The 23210-nt window shown below is 38.7% G+C and overlaps 1 protein-coding gene across 2 annotated transcripts; it reads left to right on the plus strand.

The window, feature by feature from the left end:
- Positions 1 to 16523: 16523 nt before the first annotated feature.
- SERPINB3 (serpin family B member 3) lies at positions 16524 to 23210 on the plus strand. Of its 2 annotated transcripts, none has more exons than XM_032152097.2 (8): positions 16524 to 16572; positions 17151 to 17341; positions 17539 to 17595; positions 18866 to 18994; positions 19764 to 19881; positions 20969 to 21111; positions 21406 to 21561; positions 22346 to 23210. In XM_032152097.2, the coding sequence occupies exons 2-8, from the start codon at positions 17177 to 17179 to the stop codon at positions 22748 to 22750; spliced, it is 1173 nt and encodes a 390-aa protein (XP_032007988.1). In that variant the 5' UTR covers positions 16524 to 16572; positions 17151 to 17176; the 3' UTR covers positions 22751 to 23210. The 2 variants fall into 2 exon arrangements, with proteins under 2 accessions (XP_032007988.1, XP_032007989.1); XM_032152098.2 differs by having other exon boundaries at positions 16525 to 16572; positions 21469 to 21561.

The raw sequence follows: 23210 nt of genomic DNA on the forward strand, positions 1-23210 counted from the left end.
TATTCTCTATCTGCCCGATTTATTTGACTGAGTAGAGAAGTTTGGATACATATTTAAATATATTTTTATATAGGAGATTTCAAAGTTTTGCCTGGATTGTCAATTTCTCATGGACAAGTATTGTGCTTTTTGCTAAGTTTCTGGCATTTAGTAAGCACTCAATTACCATTTGCTCAACTGAACCGAGCATCTTTTTATGAGGTTAAGGGTTGTGTTTTACGCTGGGATGAGGCAAGAGATGAAGATTTAGAATGGCAATGTGGAAAATTCGAAAGGAAGTGATCAAGAACAGACAAAAGGTTTCCTCACTGACTACCTGCAAAGGCTGCAGACACACATTATCAGTAATGTAAAGTGAGAAGGATGTGCTAGCAACTGCATTTTGCTGTGATTTGCAACATTCCCACCTACCAGGATTCTCAATTCCTTGGAATGTGATCACTACAACCAACTTCCATTTTTTGCAAAAGTTTCACAATTTTCTGACAGGACATTTTCAAAGACAGTATTTTTCAATAAGATGCCGTAATTCTTACTTTCCCAGACATAAAGCAATTCTTCCAAAAGCAGTCATGTCCTATGAAAACCAAGAATTTTTAAAACAACACCCAGAGCACTTTCCATTAGTCAGACTAGCTCTTGATAGAGACTCAGATATGCAATGAAATGGAAAATATGAAGCACAGACCCAAGAAAAACCATCAACAATGCTTCTCTTTTATTTTTCAGGAGGTAGAGAGAGAGGCTTTCAACTACAATGAACAATTCTAAGTACTGGAAGCGTGGATGCTTCAAGCCTTGCATAGACCTTTATTCACTTGGAAAATTTTCCTCAGGTAAGTCAAGAGGAATCTGCTACTTGAAACAAACTGAAAGAAAACGAGCTATTTATTTTAAAAAAAAACTATAAAACTCTTCAAGAGATGCAGTTAAGAAACCAAGCAAGGCACAGGCTGGGAGAAAACATTCACAATGCAGGCCTAAAAAAAGTATTTGTATACAGAATGCACAAAAAAGTACAACTCAAAAAGTTAAATATAAATAGGCAAAATATTTATACAGGCACTTCATTAAAGAATGCATATGAATGATCAATAAGCACATAACAATGTGTCCAACATCATTAGTCAGCAGAGAAGTGCGAATTAAAAAAAAAAAACACAGACATTCCACTTCACAACCATTAGAATGAGGAAAGAAGAAAGATTGACTACACCAAATGTAGACAAAGATATGGACCAACCAGAACACTACTACATTGTTCAACCACATTAGAAAACTCCCAGATTCTTAAAAAGTGAAATATACATCTACCCTATGACCTAGCAATTCGAATTCTTCAAAGAGCCTTTCAACTACAATGAACAATTCTAAGTACAGGAAGGGCGGATGCTTCAAGACTTGCATAAGCCTCGTTACTTTCGTCTACACAGTTGGAGAATTTTCCTCAGGTAAGTCAAGAGGAATCTGCTGCTTGAAACAAACTAAAAGAAAAAGGGCTATTTATTAAAAAAAAAAACAACTATAAAACTCATCAACAGATGCAGTTAAGAAACTAAGCAAGCCACAGTCTAAGAGAAACGGCACATGTCCACAATAAGCCTTCTACAAGAATTATGATAGATATAAGGGCCACACACTGGATATCCATCAAGAGGAAAAAGCATGAATAAACTCCGTTGCATCCATACAATGGAACATACACAGCATTAAAAAGCCCCAAACTACTGATGCACGCAACAACATAGACAAATATAAAAAGTATCATGCTGAGTGAAAGAGGCCAGGACACAAAGAAGTAGACACTTTTTAGCAAAAATAATGCATGAATATGAAAACCAGATTGGTGGTCGTTGCTCTTTGGGGAGGGTTGACTGGAAATGGTTAGCAGCAGCTTTCTGTAGCAATAGAAATGTTTCATTTTCTGGTAGGGGAATGGGTTACATGTATGCATGTATTAGTGTCAAAATTGACTGAACTGATTGATTTGAGCGTTTCAATCAATTATATGTCAATATGGCGGGTTTATTTTTTTCCTTTTTTTTCAGAGGATCTTATGGAGAAAGGTGTTTTATTTTAAATTAAGCTTTTCATTTTGAGGTAAAATTGAAGATGCACTCAGGTGCCATTGTGAAAATTAATACAGAGATGCTGTGTACTGTTTAGTCAGTTTCTCACAATGGTAACATATTGCAAAGCTGTAGTACATAGTCACAACCAGGATATTGACATTAACAAAGTCAAGATACACAGTCAAGAAGCTCCTGGGGAAAAGCTTGCAAGTCTTAGCTGTCTGAGCATGGGGAGGATTTGGGGGTTGGCACTAGTCTTTTTAGATTTCATCCAGAAAGACTCCCTCTGCTCACACTAAAATTTACTTTAAATATTTCTTGTAGGACTGAAGTCAGCACCATACAGTTAAACAATGAATGGAAGGAGGTTCTTGTGGTTCTTTAATAGTTTTGTGTGTATAAATTACCTCTCCAATTTGGTGGTCTCCTCCATTTGTTGATCCCAATGAACCTCTGAATATTTATACCTTGTGCAGTGTCCTTACCTGTTTTAAACATTAGAATGTGTCAAAAGTAATGTTTTGTCAATATACAAAAGTCAATTGCTTTCCTGTATACTAGCAATGTACAATTGGAATTTGAAATTGAAAACATAGCACTGTTTATATCAGCATCCCCAAAAAGAACCACTTAGATACAAATCTAACAAAGTATGTATAAGACCTAGATGAAGAAAACTGCAAAATTCTGATCAAAGAAATCAAAGAAGATCTAAATAAATGGAATGATATTTTATGTTCATGGATAAGAACATTCAATCATGTTACGATGTCATTTCTTTCCAACTTGTTTATAGATTCGACATATTCCCAATCAGGGTCCCAGCAAATTGCTTTGTGGATATCTGAGAGCTAATTCTAAAATTTACATAGAAAGGCAAAAAACTCAGACTAACCAACATAATATTATAGAAAAAAGGAAAGTAGTTTTTGGTAGAGGGCAGATACTACCTGACTTCAAAACATACTATATAGCTATATTAATCAAGACATGTGTGTTATTGGTGAAGGAATGGACAAGTGGATCAATAGAATAGAAAAAAAAAAATCCCCGAAATAGACCTGATATGGTTTGGCTCCGTGTCCCCACCCAAATCTCATGTCGAACTGTAATCCCCCATTGTTAGAGGTGAAGTCTAGAGGGAGGTGATTGGATCGTGGGGACATTTTCCCAGTTGAGCCACTGCAGCCAGCCTCAAACTATTCCAGACATTCTAGCAGAGGTACCAGGCATGTGAGTGAGTGAAGGAGCTTTCTTGGACCTTCTAGCCCTAGCAGACACAACGCAGAGCAGAAACAAGCCATCTCCACTGTTCTGTTTGAATCCCTGACACACAGAATTGCATACAAGTAAAATGGTCGTTACATTAAGTCACTTAGTTTTAAGGTTGTTTATTATGCAGCAGCAGGTAAGTGAAACACCAAGTAAATTTTTAAAAATGTTCAAGAAAAGCTGATATTTCCTTTTGTTTCTCTTCCCTATAATGTTTGGCTCTATGCAAGTGGAAAAAAGGAGTGTGCTTTCATGTTCTGTCCATTCTACCAGAACTTTAGCTGAAGTCATTAGGAAAGGTGTACCTAGCTGAGCTAACTACTCTTATAAAATCCTTTAATATGGAACAGAGGGTGGCAGGAGGCAGCCAAATGCCTAGGCAGATAGGGACGGGTCCCCAGTGAAACCCCACCTCCAAGCCAAAGACAGTTTAAAGCCTGAAAGCCAAGCTTCAAGTTAAATCCTCAGACCAGATTGAGAACTTGTTTTCCTATTTGGCATGCTTTCCTCTGATTGGTCCCCACCCTTAACCTATTTTACATATACCTATCCTTTCCTAATTGGTTTTCTACATTGTCATGCCCACCTTCGAGTAGTGTCTTCACTTTAAACTTTTTTGCATACTCACAAACCAATCAGCATGCATTCCCCATTCTGAGTCCATGAAAGACCCCAGACCCAGCCACAGAGGGACTTTCACACCTTCAGGCAGGGGGACCATCCCCATGTTCCCTCTCCACTGAAAGCTGTTTCATCGCTCAATAAAATTCTTTTCCATCCTCCTCACTCTTCAATGTCCTGCGTATTGTCATTCTTCTTAAGTATGGTACAAGAGCTAAGGGATCGCTGAATGTGGGTACAAGCTACAACACAGGCAAGCTGGGACATGCCAGCATGGCTGAGTGGGGCCCAGGTGGGGCATTGCCAGCCAGAGATCTTCAGCTTGCAAAGCAACCAAGAAGAAAAATCCTACATAGAACTTTATGAGGGAAATCAAGGATTAGCTGATCCCATTCTGTGGAATGAGCATGTTTAGTTGACAATATACCTATATACAAAGAAGGGATGATATATAGTGGTTTCCAGCCTTCATTCCTAATTCTTTCTCACTATAAATTCATGAAAAGACTTAGTTGGGTATCCAACCAACATTAATTGATCATCTATAATGTGCAAGGTACTGTTCTAGGTAACGAGTATCCCAATTTTTCTAAGAGATATAGAATAAGGTTTTCTTTTCTCTTCTTTTCTCTTTCCTCCCTTTTCCCCGTTCCCCCACTTCTTACTTAGCTCTTTAGAAATGCAATTAAAACCATTTACCTTCCCTTCAACAGGCAAAATTATCTAACTGTGTGCTTACTTAAAAGCTCCAGGGCAGAAATATCTCCCACCAGAAGATTGCCTTGAGAGACAATAGTCAATTTATAACCAAAAGTATGCCTGCTACAAAATTATCTCCCACCTGGAAAGAATCTGGAGACAAGACCACTCTACAACCTAGTTCTGACCATGACGGTGCCAGCTCAACCACCCAGTAGGTCAAATACCAAAGCAAGTCACATGGACTCCCCATCAGCTCACTCCCCCCCCTGCATGCCATTCATGCCACATTCCCTTTTAAAAGCCAGTGCTTTCTGCTGCAAAAGTAAAGCAGTACCCTTAAGGCAGGAAGCCTATACTTCTTCCCCTAAGCTAGCTTGGGAATAAAAAGTCACGTTCTTTATACCAGACCTCATTCTTGTGCACTGGATTCTGCAAGCAGTGAGTGACTGCTTTGCACTAGCATGGTACATACCGCAAGGAATACAGCAAAGTCCCCACCATTGGGATCTTCCCTGCACGGATCGTGTGGGAAATGGTGGGATGCGCTGGGCTGGGCTGGGCAGATCGATTTTGTGACATGCAGGCTTTATAAATCCTCTTTTGCCACAGTTTCAGAGGGGTCCTAATGCTGCTGTTATAAAAATAACTAAATAATAAAAATTAAAATTGAGAAGTCCATGTTACTCATTTATTATAGAAAATTCTGAGTTTCCATCTGCAATTCAGATTTTTAATATAGTGTCTTCCTCAACTGTCTTGAAAGCTGAGTGCTTTCTTCCACAGCTGTCCAATCTCTGCAGCTAGTTACCCTTTGTCCTAGGAAACCGTTCTCTTGTCACCTACAGACCCCGAAGCTTCTGTCTGGAAAACATAGTTTCTCATTCAGCTGCCTTTTTACCTATATATTGGCTAGAGCAGCAGGAGATTGAATCTGTAATGAAATGGAAAGCCCATGTGCCCAAATTAGGCATCTCTGATAAATGGAACCCCATTAGACTCATCCTCTAATGGCCACAGATCTTGGGTTTTAAAACAGCCTTGCTGGTTTGACTTACTAAGGCTGATCAGCTTCCTGGGTTTCTCAATCTCGCAAAAAATCACCACCCCTCCACCCTAGCCTGGCACCACCCTCTGTGTTCCTATGCTCCTTAAAGACTGCATTCCACAGTGTTTGCTTTAATGGGGTGGAGAGGCAAGATTCAGCCTCTCAAAGAAAGGCTTACTCAGAGAATACATGGATCAACTGTTGGGAGTTCCTATCCATTTGCCTTGTTGTTTTTACAAACTGTGTACTGAATAATGCTGAGAACAGTAAATAGTGAACATGATATGTTGCTGTTATCTGAGGTTTGTGTGTACAATAGAGTCTTATCTGGAGAATTTATTGAGAGAAAAAGAAAAGAGAGAAAGAAGAAAGAAAAAAGAAAGAGAGAAGGAAAAGAAAGAAAGAAAGAAGAGAGAGAGAAAAGGAAGAAGAAAGAAAGAAAGAAAGAAAGAGAAAGAAAGAAAGAAAGAAAGAAAGAAAGAAAGAAAGAAAGAAGAAAGAAAGAAAGAAGAAAAAGAAAGAAAGAAAGAAAGAAAGAAAGAAAGAAAGAAAGAAAGAAAGAAAGAAAGAAAGAAAGAGGGAAGGAAGGAGGCAGTGAGAGGAGGAAGGAAGGGAGAGAGGGAGGGAGAGAGGGAGGGAGGGAGGGAGGGAGGGAGGGAGGGAGGAAGGCAGGCAGGCAGGCAGGCAGGAAGACAGGCAGGCAAGCAGGCAGGCAGACAGGCAGGCAGGCAGGCAGGCAGGCAGGGAGGGAGGGAGGGAGAGAGGGAGGGAGGGAGGAAGGCAGGAAGGCAGGCAGGAAGGCAGGAAGGAAGGAAGGGAGGAAGGGAGGGAGGGAGGAAGGGAGGGACGGAGGGAGGGAGGGAAGGAGGAAGGCAGGAAGGCAGGCAGGAAGACAGGCAGGCAGGCAGGCAGGAAGGCAGGCAGGAAGGAAGGAAGGGAGGAAGGAAGGAAGGGAGGAAGGGAGGGAGGGAGGGAGGGAGGGAGGACTTTTTCAATGCTGAGATCCAAAAGGGAGAATCTGGAACAGGGAGGAAAAAAAAATGTTGTTGGTTTTTGTTATTTCTTATTTTGGTGGGGTAGGGAGGTGGTATCCAGATCACAGAGTAAATGCTGGGTCACACAACAATTTAATTAGTGTAGTCTTGTTTAGAGACAAATATAAAATATTTAACAAATCCACTTATAAAAATAATTCAAAACAGAGCACTTGATTTAATAAATATAGAAATACTAAAAATTTATATAATATACCAAAGAAGGAAGAGTGAAAGGAGCTAGAAGTCACTGTGGAGGGATCAAAATGGAGGCATAAAGAGATGGGCAGTGAGGGAGGAGAAGGACGAAGGCAGAAGAAAGGAAGATGCCAGAGCTAACGGGAAAGAAAGAGTGTGTGAAACAACAGGCTCCAGTAGGAACAGGGTTGTGGGAGATCAAACATGGCCTCCGTGATTGATTTCATCCAGGCCAGACCACTAGTCCTGTTTTCCGGGCAATCTTGGGAAAATCCTCCTGGCCTCATATTTTTCAGCTGCAGATCAAGGCAGTTGCATCTAATGATTTGCTGGAGTCACTTCTCTGACCTGGTCTTGCCCCATCTCTGAGGCCTAAAGGTGGCCCTGTGAGTGGCCAAAGTTCAGCAGACCCATGAAAGCACTTATACTGCTCTTTGTTCTGCTAAATCATTAATTAGCTTGTATTTTTTTCTCCCTCAAAGTATATTTTGTAATTTACGCTTGCTGCTTTTTCTTCTGAGGTCCTTTTTGGGTCCAAGAGTCAATGATTCTGGAACCAACAGCTATCCGATTACCTGCTTCTCACAGCTTTTAATGTCAGCCCATAGACTCCAGGAAATGAGATACTGTGCTATTAAGCAAGCAAGAGAGTCTATAAAGCATTGAATCATAAGATTCTGTAACTGTCCCAGGTACAAATGTCAGAAGACTGGTCTTTTGCCTGTCTGTTTCACAGGGAAGAAACAAACAGAATTTCTTCTTCCAATTACATAGCAGCACAATGAATAGAGACAAGATGACAGCATTTGTAGTTCATATTTGCTCAACTTATTAAAGAACAAAAGCTCACAGAATCACTGGAACTTGCCCATGGAGGCAAAATAGTGCAAAGACTGCCAAGGTTTTTAGATTTATTGTGTTTAAATAATGGTCTCAGATTTCCTGGGCACCTTCACACAGAATCAATGTTGATATATTTGCACATTGACTAAACACATTTGATGTCTTGGCCTCTCAAGTTACTTATTTACTTATTTAATGTGTATTTATTGGCAGATAGTACAAAATGAGTGGCTGAGCACCATGAGCATGGAATCTGGTCTCATTTTACTTTTCATCTTTTACATACCCTAGGACTATACTGGTATAGAGTAGTGTACAAAACAGACTTGATTAATTAGTGATATTTTAATACATGTGTACAATGTGTAATGAACCATTCTGGCTAACATTCGTCACCTCAAGCCTTTGTCATTTCTTTGTTTTAGGAACATTCAAAATCCTCTCGTCTAGCTTTTTAACAATATGCACTAAATTATTGGTGACCATATTCACCCTACAGTGCTATAGAACACTAGAGTTATTCTACCCATCTAACTGACATTTTGTACCTGTTAACCAGCCTCCCCCTATCCTCCCCTATCTTCTATCCTTCTCAGCCTCTAATAACCACAATTCTACTCTCTACTTCACTGACCTCCATTTTTTTTAGCTCTCACACACAAGTGAAAACATGTGGCATTTGTCTTTCTGTGCCTGACTTATTTTGCTTAACATAACGTCCTCCAGGCTCATCCATGTTGCTGTGAATAACAGGATTTTATTCTTTTTTAAGGCTGAATAGTATTCCATTGTGTACAGTTACCACGTTTTCTTTATCCATTCATCTGTTGATGGACAATTAGGGTGATTATACATCTTAGCTATTGTGAATAGTGCTGCAATAACATGGGGGTGTAGGTATCTCTTTGATGCACTGATTTCCTTCTTTTGGACAAGTACTCATCAAAACAAAAATTTTTTTTTTTTTTTTTTTGAGACGGAGTCTCGCTCTGTCGCCCAGGCTGGAGTGCAGTGGCGCAACCTCGGCTCACTGCAAGCTCCGCCTCCCGGGTTCACGCCATTCTCCTGCCTCAGCCTCTCTGAGTAGCTGGGACTACAGGCGCCCGCCACCACGCCCGGCTAATTTTTTTGTATTTTTAGTACAGACGGGGTTTCACCGTGGTCTCGATCTCCTGACCTCGTGATCCGCCCGCCTCGGCCTCCCAAAGTGCTGGGATTACAAGCGTGAGCCACCGCGCCCGGCCAAAACAAAAATTTTAACTAACACAAATGAAAAGAATGTTACATAAGCCTTCCCTCCTGGCTTTTCTTGCACTCAAACCTGAATGCTTTCTTCATTTGGAAAACTTCAAAGGAGGTGACTCAGAAGCTTTTTCTCATCCGTCATTCAAAGAATCAGGTATATTTCAGTATGTTCTGATATTGCAAGCTGATCTTTTCTTAACTCAAACTTTTGAATATTTTTGTTTAAGACTGCTCTTCAGAGAATATACTATCTCCACTTTCAATATCTGTATAAAGACAGGCTGACTCAGGATCGGAAGGACAAGTCGCAGGAAGGATATTTTCTGTTGGATACAGATAAACTGTGACTAAGTCTGGACTCATCTCTGGACTAGACTGTCCATGCACTCTCAAGCACAGTTAAGACTCATGGGGCCATGTGCAGTGAGGCACCTTTGCCCTCTCATCTGCTGCTGGTTCTCACACAGAGGAGGATTCAATAGGGTAAATTACCTACCGGCTCCCGCTCCTGCTCGCCTTTCACCTTCAGTCTCCTCTTTGCTGGGCATCCATCACTGTGCTTCCTACTACCCAGTCTTGGAGTTTCTTGTGGTTTTGATTCTACCTTTTATGTATTTAATTACTTAATCATTAATGTCTTTTATACGTTTAATCATTTTGTTAACTCTAGCCCTATTAATTACATGAATGAAAATATCATATTGTCTTATCTGAAGCTGTTGAAAAGTTGAATCTTTCTGTTTGCTCTGTTCACTGACTCTAAGTCTTGGGAGATTGCCTCCTCCAGTGTTTTTGCAGTATTACATTTGGAAGCTTCTCTTCAGAGGAAGAATTCTGTGCAATCCAGGCCGAGGAAATACTCTTCAGAGGAGTTTTGTCTTTGTTTTTGTCAGGAACTCGGGGGGTATATCATACTGTTTTTTATCTCAGTTTCTTAGCTTGACAGTTCTCAAATTAACTCAGTACTATAAATTCAAAACCATGGTATTACAGTCCCACGGCTATAATTTTTTTTATTATTATTATTATTATTAATTTAAAGGCCAGGCCAAGATAATAGTGTGCCCTTTAAATCTTTCTTCCATGTGGCTAAATTGTTTTCCTAATCCAACATTTCACCAAGCATGTTGCTCATTAAAGGCTCCAGTATTATGCAGTTTCTCTGTTCCAACAATTCACCTCATAGACCACTTTTTGAATTTTGGTGTAGTATAAAAAAGAAATATGTGCAAGGCACAGTGGCTTACACCTGTAATCCCAGCCCTTTGGGAGGCTGAAGCAGGTGGATCACTTAAGCCCAGAAGTTAAAGACAAGCCTGGGCAACATAGTGAAACGCTGTCTCTACAAATAATAATAATACAAAAATTAGCTGGATGTAGTGGCGCATGCCTGTAGTCCCAGCTACTCTGGAGGCTGAGGTGGGCGGATCACTTGAGCCCAGGAGGCACAGATTGCTGTGAGCCCAGATCACACCACTGCACTCCAGGCTGGGCGCCAGAGTGAGACTGTCAAAAAAAAAAAAAAAGAAAGAAAGTAATGTCACAGTTAATTGAAAAGTCTATGAAAATTCTCCTTTAGGCCCGGCGCAGTGGCTCACACCTGTAATCCCAGCATTTTGGGAGGCTGAGGCAGGCGGATCACAAGGACAAGAGATTGAGACCATTCTGGCCAACATAGTGAAACCCCATCTCTATGAAGAAACAAAAATTAGCTGGGTGTGGTGGCACCTGCCTGTAGTCCCAGCTACTCGGGAGGCTGAGGCAGGAGAATTGCTTGAACCTGGGAGGTGGAGGCTGCAGTGAGCCAAGATCGTGCCACTACACTCCAGCCTGGCAACAGAGCAAGACTTCGTCTCAAAAAAAAAAAAAAAATTCGCCTTTGTTTTCAAACCACATATCTATATGAGGCCATATATTCTTCAACCAAAACAACACATTGCAACAGATTGAATGCACATGCAGATACATAAATCTAGCCAGACATAATTACACTAAATCAAACATTAAAGAGATTCATAAAAATGTAAAACAATGCCTTTTTTACCACTATTTTTTGTATACTGGAAAACATAGCTCTTTAAAATAAAAATATGTCGTTTACATTAACAAGCAATGGTTGTAGTTTTTTAATACTAAGATGTTATTTTATAATTTTATATTTAAACTTTTTCCGTTTAAATTTCTGATGTAGTAACTATCTTAGAAAAATGCGCATAAACAAAAGTTCTTTGAGAATTCCTTAATAATTCTGAAGAGTTTAAAGGGGTCCTGAAACCAAAATGTCTGGGTACCAGCTGTACTGTACATTTCTGCTGCATTTAGTATGCTGAACATTCTCTTCTAGCTTTCATTTCTCGTCTCTCATCTTCCTCAGTGCACCATTCCAACTCCTTTTCCTCTTTCCACCATCCGGTTTTCCCCTAGTTTTCGTCCTTTGCTTCCTTATTATTACATTATGTCTTCTCTCTCTCTGGATGACCTCCACCACTCACATTATTTTAACAACGTCCCAAATAGATGACATCCAAATATGTATCTGTAATCTGATTATTTTACCATACTCTGTGCTAGCAAAACCAGCTATCTACATCTTGATGTTTCTTAAAAAGCTAAACTCAAATATTCCCAAATTGAGCATGTGAGTGAATGGTACCATCATTAAATCCTGCCACGTAAGTCAGAGATCTGTGAGTCATCCTAGTTCCTTTTTCCCCTACCTCCCTCATCCACTACCAAGCCCTGTAGTTTTTGCTTCTTAAATATTCCTCCCTCCGTGGATTGCATTAGCTCAAAATCTCATGACCTATAGATACGTTATTGCAAATCTTCTTAATGGGCTTCCTATTACTGTTACTGGTCCTTTGTTTCTCAAAAAAAAAAAAAAGCCCAGAGTTATTATCCTGAAATACAAATCTAGTCATACCACCCACATGCTTAAAACCCTTCAATAGTTCCCCAAGGCCTTCAGAAAAAAAATTCAGGTCTTTCATCATGGCACAAGAGGCCTTCATTAGGCAATTTTTCCTTCCCAGTCTCATCACCCTTGTGAGTGTCTCTTCCTGCATTTCTTGCTTTAGCAAAACAGAATTATTTGCTTTTCCCCTAATACAATTTGCATCTCTCCTCCCTTTACTGTAATGCATGCCATCTCAGACTTAACCACTTGTTGAGCTCCTATTCATCCTTTAACCCTGAGAAGGTCTTCTCTTCCTCTGAAGAGTCTTTTGGATTGCACGAATGTCAGTTCCTGGTTTTTCTATTTGTATTATAGTTGTGCAAAATATTGTTATTGGGGGAAACTGGTAGAAAATTTCCTTACATATTTTTTGGCAATTTCCTGCTAACTTATAAGTATTTCCAAGTTTTTTTAAAGATGTTTATAGATACTTCCAATTTTATCACACCAAATATTAGAAGATGTGTATTCAAGAGTATTCAATACTTATTGCTTCATCAAGAACATTCAGAAGTGAAAAATGACATTTTCACATATGTGTGGCAGTGAGGAATCCATGACTACCAGCCCAGTTTGGAGCCAAAATGCCCTACTTCATGCTAAATTACAGTAGTCCTATCCATCACTTTTGCACCATAAGCACAAATCGCAACACAGTGGAAAAGGCAAAAGTGTTTTAGTATTATTATAAAATTAGTTGTGATCTTGTGGTCTCAGAAACTCTCAGGGATCCACAGATCACACACAGAGAATCTCTGATCGGAAAGACCAGGGTGAACTTAAGCAAAAACTATATCATTAAATAGGTCCACATTCTTTTTCATAGTCAAATGAAATTACTTCCTTCCCCATGCTATTGAGGAACGATGTTATTCTCTCTCCCGTGATCTTCTCCCCCTTAATAACTTTAGGGATGAGGAGAGGAATCTTCAGCCTTGCTGTTGCCTTAAAGTGAAAAAGCCAGAGCCCTTTCTTGTCCCCAGGAAGTCTTGTGCTGTTGAAGTGCTATTGCAGTCACTGCCACACAGTGTCACAGGCGGTGTGGCCAGCAATGTGCTGCACTACACCAATAAGGTACCGGTGATCTCTGAAACCTTTGCCCAAGAACACACTATAACTTTTGTCTGTTTTATGAAAAGCATATATTCCTTGCACATTTCCAAGCTGATAGCTAAAATGTAGCCCATAATCTAAATAATTGCAGATGATTTAATTCAGGCAAATTGTGAGTGCTGTTGTTTTAAAATAAAACAGTTCCATCATTCTTTACATGCATGCAGTGAAATCTAACCTTGTGAGATCCACCATCATTAATAAATGCACATGAAAAACCTAAGAAATACACATGAAAAACCTCTTGAACATTCAGATATTTTACATCATTCCTTTTACCTTAGTGTTGTATTTCCACCTCATTTCCTCCAAAGAATTTTCTTCTAATTTAATATACTTTTACATTTGAGAGTATTTTATTGATAACCCTGCCGTATTTCTCTGAAATGAAAGTACATACATGCACTTAAATACAAAATGTTCTTATGGCCCATGGTCATTGTTTTAAATGTTTAAAAAGTTTCATCTGGATTCAGTTATCACTATACTTGTTGTTAGTATACAATTGAAAATACATATATTTAAATTTTGATAAATAATTATTAAACATAAAAGCTAATTTTTACTGTAGTTGCATCTCTTAATGAAGTGAATGAGAAGAAAAATTTTTCTGTGGTCTTTCATTCAGGACAACAATTTGGTAGGCAAAATACTTTTTAAAATGTATTGACTCTGCATCTTAGATAGAATCTTAGATCTTAATAATAGGAGATTAAAACATTAATCGTTTTATAAGATAAAATATAATGAAGATGGCCTGTGCTATGAGTAAACATTTCATGGTAAAAACTATCTTACTTGAGCATTAGGACAAATACTTAATGCATGCGGGTCTTAAAACCCAGATGATGGGTTGATAGGTGCAGCAAACCACCATGACACATGTATACCTGTGTAACAAACCTGCACGTTCTGTACATGTAGCCCAGAACTTAAAGTAAGATAAAAATAGTAAAAATAAATAAATAAAAACTATCTTATTTGATAAAATGGTTCTTATATATTTATTAAATAATACACAGCACACTTGAAAGAAATTACAAAATGTAATGGGTTTTATTCAACGTAGCTTAAAAATATATACTCAGTAAAACATCCCAGTTAAATTTAAAATAATCAGTCACGCAACATATACTGCTTTACCTGATTGGGTATTTTTCTTATACTAGGATTAAGTATTAAGAAGAGTAGAAAGGAATTCATCACATTTAAATTCATTGGCAAAAAAAAAAAAAAACACCACGTAGAGTATTCAGTAGCTCTTGTAGATGTTCTTTTGCTTTGGTTTGCAGAGGAATGCAATTTGACAAAAGTCAAGGATTAGAGGAGGCTGAGGTATGAATGGAAAATTGTCATTGCTCCCACCACTGCCTTGTAGGCGAGGAGTCCCCTCTCACATTTTCCTACATACCTTTCTGCAGTTTTAGTTTACTATGGCAAGCTTCTAGTATTTCCGTAATTTTTTAAAAATAGTAACTTTTAAAGAAGCAAAGCTAAGCATCCCTGGAATAATATTACAAATCAAAACAAATATTGACCAAATATTCAACTTAATGCAGTGGTTTTCAGGAACAATTTTTCAACATAAACTATAATTAATGTACATGATGTTAGAGATGACACCCCTGGGACAAGGTCAAGGACAGGAGTTTTATATAAAAATAAATCATAAAGGAAGAGTTAAACAATCTCTGTTTGGAGATGACATGATCTTATGTATAGAAAACCCTAAAGCAGCTACCAAAAATATGTTAGGACTAAAATAATACTAGATGAAAGAAGCCAGTCACAAAAGGACTTACTGTATGATTCCATTTACATGAAATGTTTAGAATAGGTAAATCCATAGAAACAGGAGGTAGATTCCTGGTTTCCAGGGTCTCGAGTAAGGGAAGAATGAAGTACAAGGTTTCCTTTGGAGGTAGTGAAATTGTTGTGGAATGAGATCATGATGGTGATAGCCCAACTTTGTGAATATAATAAAATTATTGAATTGTACAGTTGAATTTATGGTATATAAATTATATGTTAATAAAACGGGGGTCCACAAAACAAGCAGCCCCCCACTCTGGTTGTCAGGGAGATATTGGATTAAATGGCCTTGGCAACAACCCTCTCCCTGGCCACAGACATTCTTCAGATTACAAGATATTCCAGGGGAAACACTGGAATGAGTCTGAAGCCAGGTGCTAAATGGAAGGACCACCGAGAAATGTTGTGATCCTGACAGGTCAAGTAACTTATTTTTCTGCTTCATTTTTAAATGAAAAATTAGAAAGCTTCCATTCAAAATGGCCCCTGTCTATTTCAATTGTTCTTCTCAGTGTCAACCTGTTAACTCAGAGTGTTAGTCTTTTCATGCTGCTGATAAAGACATACCCAAGACTGGCAAGAAAAAGAGGTTTTATTGGACTTAGAGTTCCACGTGATTGGGGAGGCCTCAGAATCATGGTGGGAGGCAAAAGTTATTCTTACATTGTGGCTGCAAGAGAAAATGAGGAAGAAGCAAAAGAAGAAACCCATGATAAACCCATCAGATCTCCTGAGACTTATTAACTATCATGAGAATAGCACAAGAAAGACCAGCTCCCATGATTCAATTACCTCTACCTGGTAACAACCTCTCCCTCCAATAACATGTGGAAATTCTGGTAGATACAATTCAAGTTGAGATTTGGGTGGGGACACAGCCAAACCATACCATTCAGCAAGATAGATAACTTTCTCACTGACCCTATGCAACAGAAAACATCTGGGATGGTTGCAACGGGCACGGGAGGTGACTGGTAGGATCACTGCCAAGGCTGAGCATTCAGGAGAAAGCAATAGAATCCTGTTCTCCATAGTATGCTATGAGATACTGAGGTACACTTCTTCAGTATCTCTTTGGACTCAGAATTAGCACTATATTCCTTGTTATACAGAAAAATTACTAATGAAATTCGTAGGATGACAAAAACTTTCAGAACTGAAAAACAGGAAATGTAAGCTTTTTAGTTGTTTGGTATTCAAAGTATGCCTAAAAGACAATGCAAAATCCAAGAAAATAAAGGTGGGGCTTTTGTTTGTATGTTTGTTTTGTTTTTGTTTTACAGCTGGAGTAGAATACAAAGGGATGGAGTTGAAACAAATGAGAGGAAATTGGAATTCTAAACTTATTCTCATTTGCATTAGAAAGGCACCTACATGTATTTCACATGAGCTGGTGATTGCTGATTTGCATTCTTATTTTTTCCCTATAGATTAAAAAGGAGGTACAATGGTAGAACAGTAATCTTGTCCTTTGTCATAAATTTTCATATTCATAAAGGTGAGTGTTAGCCTGCTTGTGAAATCTAAAGTTGAGTAACTTCAAATACTAACCACAGAGGGAGAGGCAGCAAGAGGAGAGGCATAAATTCAGGATCTCACCCTTCATTCCACAGAGACACACAGCCTCTCTGCCCACCTCTGCTTCCTCTAGGAACACAGGTAAGTGCTTCAAGCCTCTCCAGCTTAATAACATGAATTATTTTTGAGAATAATGCATCTCCTGCATTCTGTTTGATTATATTTTACTTATTCTGCCAGAGCAAAATTACAATACCTATTTCATCTGATTTGTCCTTTATCTAAATTGCTTAGTTCCAAGTAAACCAAGGCATTTTTAGGAACACAGAGGGAAAGTGCCTTGCAGCCAGAGAGTCTTGAAGGAGACGTCAGTGACGCATCTTAAGAGCTGGTTGGATGTGATCCACAGAGGTCTTCTGTTAGCATTCATTGTAAAGCCTTCCTACCTAGCTTTAGTGTAGCCAGCAATGAAAGAAAGAGGATCTATCATTTATTTAAAATAGTCTTTAAAAACAGTAACTTTGTGAGCCTTCTAATTAGGACATTAATATATTTAATATATGCACATTGTAGAAAGATTGAAACGTTAAAAATAAGGAGAAAAACTTTAAATGTCAAAATCTCACAACACAGATATGTCATTTCTTTAAGAAAATTGTACTACAAAATACCATTCCATTTATTAAAGTCATTCTGACAGGAATCTGATGCTTTTCCAGGAGTTCCAGATCACATCGAGTTCACCATGAATTCACTCCGTGAAGCCAACACCAAGTTCATGTTCGATCTGTTCCAACAGTTCAGAAAATCACCAAAGAACAACATCTTCTATTCCCCTATCAGCATCACATCAGCATTAGGGATGGTCCTCTTAGGGGCCAAAGACAACACCGCAAAACAAATTGAGAAGGTAGCTATCAGCATCATTACGTTGTCCTGTTGCAGTTTTTCTCTGCGGTTCCGTCAGCTAACACGCAGATGGTAACAGATGTGGTGCCCTGATGGGTAGCACAGGCGGCTGAGCAGGAATTCCCATAACTGTGAGACCACTGACTTCAACAGATCTTTTAAGTAAAGTTGTCTTGTCCTGTTCCATGTCTCTTCCAGGTTCTTCACTTTGATCACGTCACAGAGAACACCACAGAAAAGGCTGCAACATATCACGTGAGTCACAGAGCACTATGGTTCAGCTTTAGATGCCTGAGCAGGTCATAGTTTAAACCTGGAACTTCACAGAAACTAAGAAAAGGCCATTTTTAGGGAAAATCTTGGACAAAAAGATTGAGACATACACAGTGGGTTGGCATTTCACGGCACGTAATTATTATTCCTCCTTTCTGCGTTACTGAAAGACAGTCAGCACTGTACCTCAGAGCATAGATCTGGATCAGGATAGGCTGGGTTCAAACTCCGCTTTGCTCTTCACAAATGATGAACACAGCAGGACACAACTGCTCGGATTCTCAGTGACCTCATCCCAGAAAACTAAGGGTAATAAAAAATCTTACTCAATACATGCAAATACATGCAAACATTTACAACATTGCCTTGCCCACAAAAAGTCATAATAAATGTTATTGTTATTATAAAATAGCTATAATTATACTAGTCACAATAATGTTGCAAAAATTTTAATTTTAATTGAGTCATTAATGAGATTAAGAGGAATAAGCACAAGTCCAAGTATATTTTGGAAAATGATTGCTATGGAATATATTGGTTTAGAGCCTTACTAGTGCAAAATGCTTTGCTGGAAAGTAGAAGGTTCTAGATTTAAACAGGCTTAGGTTCAAAACTTGGCACTTCTAATTTATGTCTCTATAAAGAGGTTTACTTTCCATTCTCTGAGCTTTCTTGTTTTCACCTGAATTGAACTAAAGACTTAGAGTTACCCATGTAAAGTCCTTAGCCATGTACCTGGCACACGCTATTCTTACGTGCAGAGAATGACCACCATGAGGAAAGAGCCATAGATCAGTCAATGTGTCTTACAAGATGATACCACCAACAGGTATAACAGGGCTTCCTGGCATAATCTATTTAAAATATCCAACCTTCAACATACTCATATCCTTGATGGCTGTTAGAAGTGAAATATGGTCCTTGCCCTTCAGGAGCTGAGAGTTTAACTGGGAAGCTAAACCTAACCCTTTAAACAAACAAGGAAAAAATCCAGTGGTAGACAGTGCTGCATCTATAGTTCAGAAGAGAAAAGATTGCAGTACGTTAGAGCAAGAAGAATTTTCTGGAAGAAGTCAAACATAAGGTGGATTTTGAAGTGTATTTGAGGTGAAATACACCAAGTATCAGGGAATAAGCACAAAGGTCCTCATTGAGACTACCAGCCTTTAGGGACTGATCTAACAGACTTAGCATGGGTTTTGTATTTACACTGATACAGCAATTGAATGATCTCCTTTTTTGACATTTGAAGGTTAATAGGTCAGGAAATGTTCATCACCAATTTCAAAAGCTTCTGACTGAATTAAACAAATCCACTGACGCATATGAGCTGAAGATCGCCAACAAGCTCTTCGGAGAAAAGACATATCAATTTTTACAGGTAAATTTCACCTGGCCTACCCACCTTTCATCTGCAGCCTGATGTCTGTGTCTTTGAGCGGCCAAATGGAAGAAAATAAGGCAGATGAGCCTGGCCGACCCAGATGGAGAGCATTTACTCAGAGTGCATTAGCTCCGTTTCCACAACTCTCCCCCACTGGAGTGTCCCAGACCCCAACAATACATCAGTGAAGTGTGGATTTAGGGATAATCTTGTAATAAAAGAGGAGGTTGGGTAATAGAGTGAGTAACAGTAATAAGTAATAAGATACTATCGATAAACTGGCACTGACTCAGTCACATAGCATACATCTTGGTGGGAAATGTATGACTAATGGGATATTATTGGAATGGGCAGGCTTGGGTGAGTTCCTGAGAATAGTTGAGGAAGTACCAGGAAATACTGAATGCACAGGATGAAAGACAAAAACAAAGGTCAGAAACATCATGGTTGAAATTACTGGAGAGAAGTCTGAGAAGCAATGAATCTCCTTCAGGGAAGCCTGCTCTGCAGTTTGCAAACCACAGCATCTTCTGCTTCTGCCTTTTGCCAGATGATATTGACCTTCAGTGACCTCTTTCTTGGGCCAGCCCACACTCCCCTTTTGCATTGCCTACATGGCACCTATATAAAAATATGCATGGACAGGAGATACTGCATCTGTTCAGGGTCTGGATTCAGCTGACTATTGTTACAAATAAGTAAGTTTGGTAATATACAGTTACATAAATTACTCTTACTTCCTACTTTCTTCCTTCATATCTCAAAGGAATATTTAGATGCCATCAAGAAATTTTACCAGACCAGTGTGGAATCTGTTGATTTTGCACATGCTCCAGAAGAAAGCCGAAAGAAGATTAACTCCTGGGTGGAAAGTCAAACGAATGGTAGGAGAGCCACCCATCATAGAAACACCTTTGAGAAACCTATGCGAGTGAGCCCTGTGCCTGACACTGCATGGGGACCAGGGGTGGGGATTGAGATGGGTTTGCAGGGAGGGCGGACGAGGGCACTCCAGATGAAGGATTTGTCCAAATGAGTATGACGAGAGCCTAGGGGAGCCAAGAAGGAAATCACAGGAAGCCAATTAAATGGAAACACATCTGGAGAATTATTTGCTTGTGGCCCTGCATGACAATAGCTTTGTGGATGCCCTGTCTCCGCTCAGGCCTATTTTGAGATCATATCCTTTACTTTAAATCGGAGCCAATTTTTTATGATGAATATTTAAAAGAAAACATTAGAAAGCGTCTCTCGTCTCCTTTACTAATTGGGAAACAAGCAGCTCTCCGGTAAATCACCCTTTTGCCTCTGAGCTGGAGCTGCCTGGACCACATCTGTAGCCACACGTTCTGCAGGGATTATCACAGCTCTCTTCCCCATCAAGGGCAAAGAGCTTGACAAAGTCTCCATTCTATAGACATCTATCCTACCTCCCACCTCTCATTACAGGCCAAACTTACAGCAACTCAACATGAGAGTGAATAGGAAGATACCCCCGGAAGTAGTGTCTGACAGCACAGGACATGCATTTCATATTACAGAGCTCAAGTCACTTGTCCTAAAGAGCAATCAGGGCCTACTTCTTCTGAATCAGGACCCCGTAGTTGAAAAAAAAAAGTAGGAAGAGGAGGGAGGGAGAAAGGAAAGACACATGTTGAAAGAGTAGATTAAATCAGTTTATCAGTATTCCAAATCAGATGATTGGAGTCATTCAAACACAGAGAACCTGAACTTCTCTATCACAAGAAGTGATGTCTCCACCAAGGGTAACTTTATCCGACTGGAGCCCTGAAGAAAGCTGCATCTGGTGAACCACTGGTCAGTGAGTCTAATAATTCAACGATCAAAGTCAGTGAGTCTCAAGTAGGGATTTGGGTGAATAATTAATGATCAGTCACGAACATTTGCAAAGCATCTTCCAGACAAGCCATTTGTACCTTGTGTAAAAGACTCTTATTCTTTCCCTTGCAGAAAAAATTAAAAACCTAATTCCTGATGGGATTATTGACAACATTACCATATTGGTTCTTGTGAACGCAATCTATTTCAAAGGGCAGTGGGAGAATGAATTTACAAAAGAAAATACTAAAGAAGAAAAATTTTGGCCAAACAAGGTATTGTCTATATTTTATTTATATAGTGTAATATGTTAATACATGGAATGTTAAATATTTCTGATGGAATGTACCATGACAAGTAAAAAATTACAATTTTTCATGTCTGTTATTTTGTTGTTTTAGTCTTATAACTTTATTTAGTTAGGAATACCTGAAGAAACTATTGTTGCTAACTCATGGAATTCCTGAGTTATTTCTTAGAAGAAGAAGGATGTGTTGCTGTCTCAATACTATTATCTTTTTTGTATTGTGTTTCATACGTTATTTGTTGGATACATTGATTTATTGCAGAATACATACAAATCCGTACAGATGATGGGGCAATACAATTCCTTTAATTTTGCCTCGCTGGAGGATGTACAGGCCAAGGTCCTGGAAATACCATACAAAGGCAAAGATCTAAGCATGATTGTGCTGCTGCCAAATGAAATCAATGGTCTGCAGAAGGTAAGAACTTCCATCTACAACTCTTCCTTCTACTGCCTGATATTTTTCCAAAGATACCAAGTTTAAACAAGGTAAAAGCTTGTGACCGAGTTGCCTCAAAATAATGAAAAATTCAAAATGAGGAATGATGTCTCACCTTCATATTACAAATATTTAAGCATAGGGCCTGACACAAACTGAAGGCTTAGTTAATGATTAATTTATTAGAGTTACATGCATTGGATATCAATTTGATGATATTATTATGCAGCAATTTAAACTTGACTGGGAGAAATATATAGCAATGTGAGGAAAGTTTACAAATACACCGAGTAAAAAAAGGGAATAGAAATTTAGGAAATTAGGGAATTACAATTTAATAATTGCAATGTGTACTAAATAATGTATACAGAAAAATAAGATGAGCCTATTAAAAATTGACACATGTAGTAGGCTGTTGGCACAAGAAATAGAGATATATATAGTTCACTGTGTATGAAATAATGTAATCATGTTTTCACCTGTGTATTATACAGTTGTATACATACATATGTACACATTACATATACATAAAAACATGATTCTGTTTTTACATACATGTATATACATATACACATATAACCCAATGTATTGATAAATTCAGGACTCATATTTTACCTATTAGAATAATAATATCTAATAAAGTGAACCTTCTGTATTTCACATTTATTGCCAAAATGAGGATTCTCCACATAGTCAATTCATTGTTAAGGTATATTAGAGATCGATAGTTAGTCATATCAGTTTCTTTTTTCCATTTGTATAGCTTGAAGAGAAACTCACTGCTGAGAAATTGATGGAATGGACAAGTTCGCAGAATATGAGAGAGGCACGTGTGGATTTACACTTACCTCGGTTCAAAGTGGAAGAGAGCTATGACCTCAAGGACACGTTGAGAACCATGGGAATGGTGGATATCTTCAATAGGGATGCAGACCTCTCAGGCATGACTGGGAGCCGCGGTCTCGTGGTATCTAAAGTCCTACACAAGGCCTTTGTGGAGGTTACTGAGGAGGGAGTGGAAGCTACAACTGCCACAGCTGTAGTAGGAGGCGTGACATCACCTCCTTCAACTAATGAAGAGTTCCATTGTAATCACCCTTTCCTATTCTTCATCAGGCAAAATAAGACCAACAGCATCCTCTTCTTTGGCAGATTCTCATCCCCTTAGATGCAATTAGTCTGTCACTCCATTTAGAAAATGTTCACCTAGAGGTGTTCTAGTAAACTGATTGCTGGCAATAACAGATTCTCTTGGCTCATATTTCTTTTCTATCTTATCTTGATAATGATAGTCATCATCAAGAATTTAATGATTAAAATAGCATGCCTTTCTCTCTTTCTCTTAATAAGCCCACATAGAAATGTACTTTTTCTTCCAGAAAAATTCTCCTTGAGGAAAAATGTCCAAGATAAGACGAATCATTTTATACTGTATCTTCTAAATTTGAAATATAATTCTGTTTGTGACCTGTTTTAAATGAACCAAACCAAATCATACTTTCTCTTCGAATTTAGCAACCTAGAAACACTAATTTCTTTGAATTTAGGTGATACCTAAATCCTTCTTATGTTTCTAAATTTTGTGATTCTGTAAAACACATCATCAATAAAATAATGACATAAAATCA

This window comes from Hylobates moloch, unplaced genomic scaffold (genome assembly GCF_009828535.3).
Source record: "Hylobates moloch isolate HMO894 unplaced genomic scaffold, HMol_V3 SCAFFOLD_5, whole genome shotgun sequence".
In the NCBI taxonomy this organism is placed as follows: Eukaryota; Metazoa; Chordata; class Mammalia; order Primates; family Hylobatidae; genus Hylobates; species Hylobates moloch.

Excerpts from the sequence above, each read along its gene's own strand:
- SERPINB3 (XM_032152097.2), top strand. The coding sequence starts at position 17,177 with ATGAATTCACTCCGTGAAGCCAACACCAAGTTCATGTTCGATCTGTTC. Across the intron at positions 18,995-19,763 it reads AGACATATCAATTTTTACAG|GAATATTTAGATGCCATCAA; the intron begins GTAAATTTCACC and ends CATATCTCAAAG. Across the intron at positions 19,882-20,968 it reads GGTGGAAAGTCAAACGAATG|AAAAAATTAAAAACCTAATT; the intron begins GTAGGAGAGCCA and ends TTTCCCTTGCAG.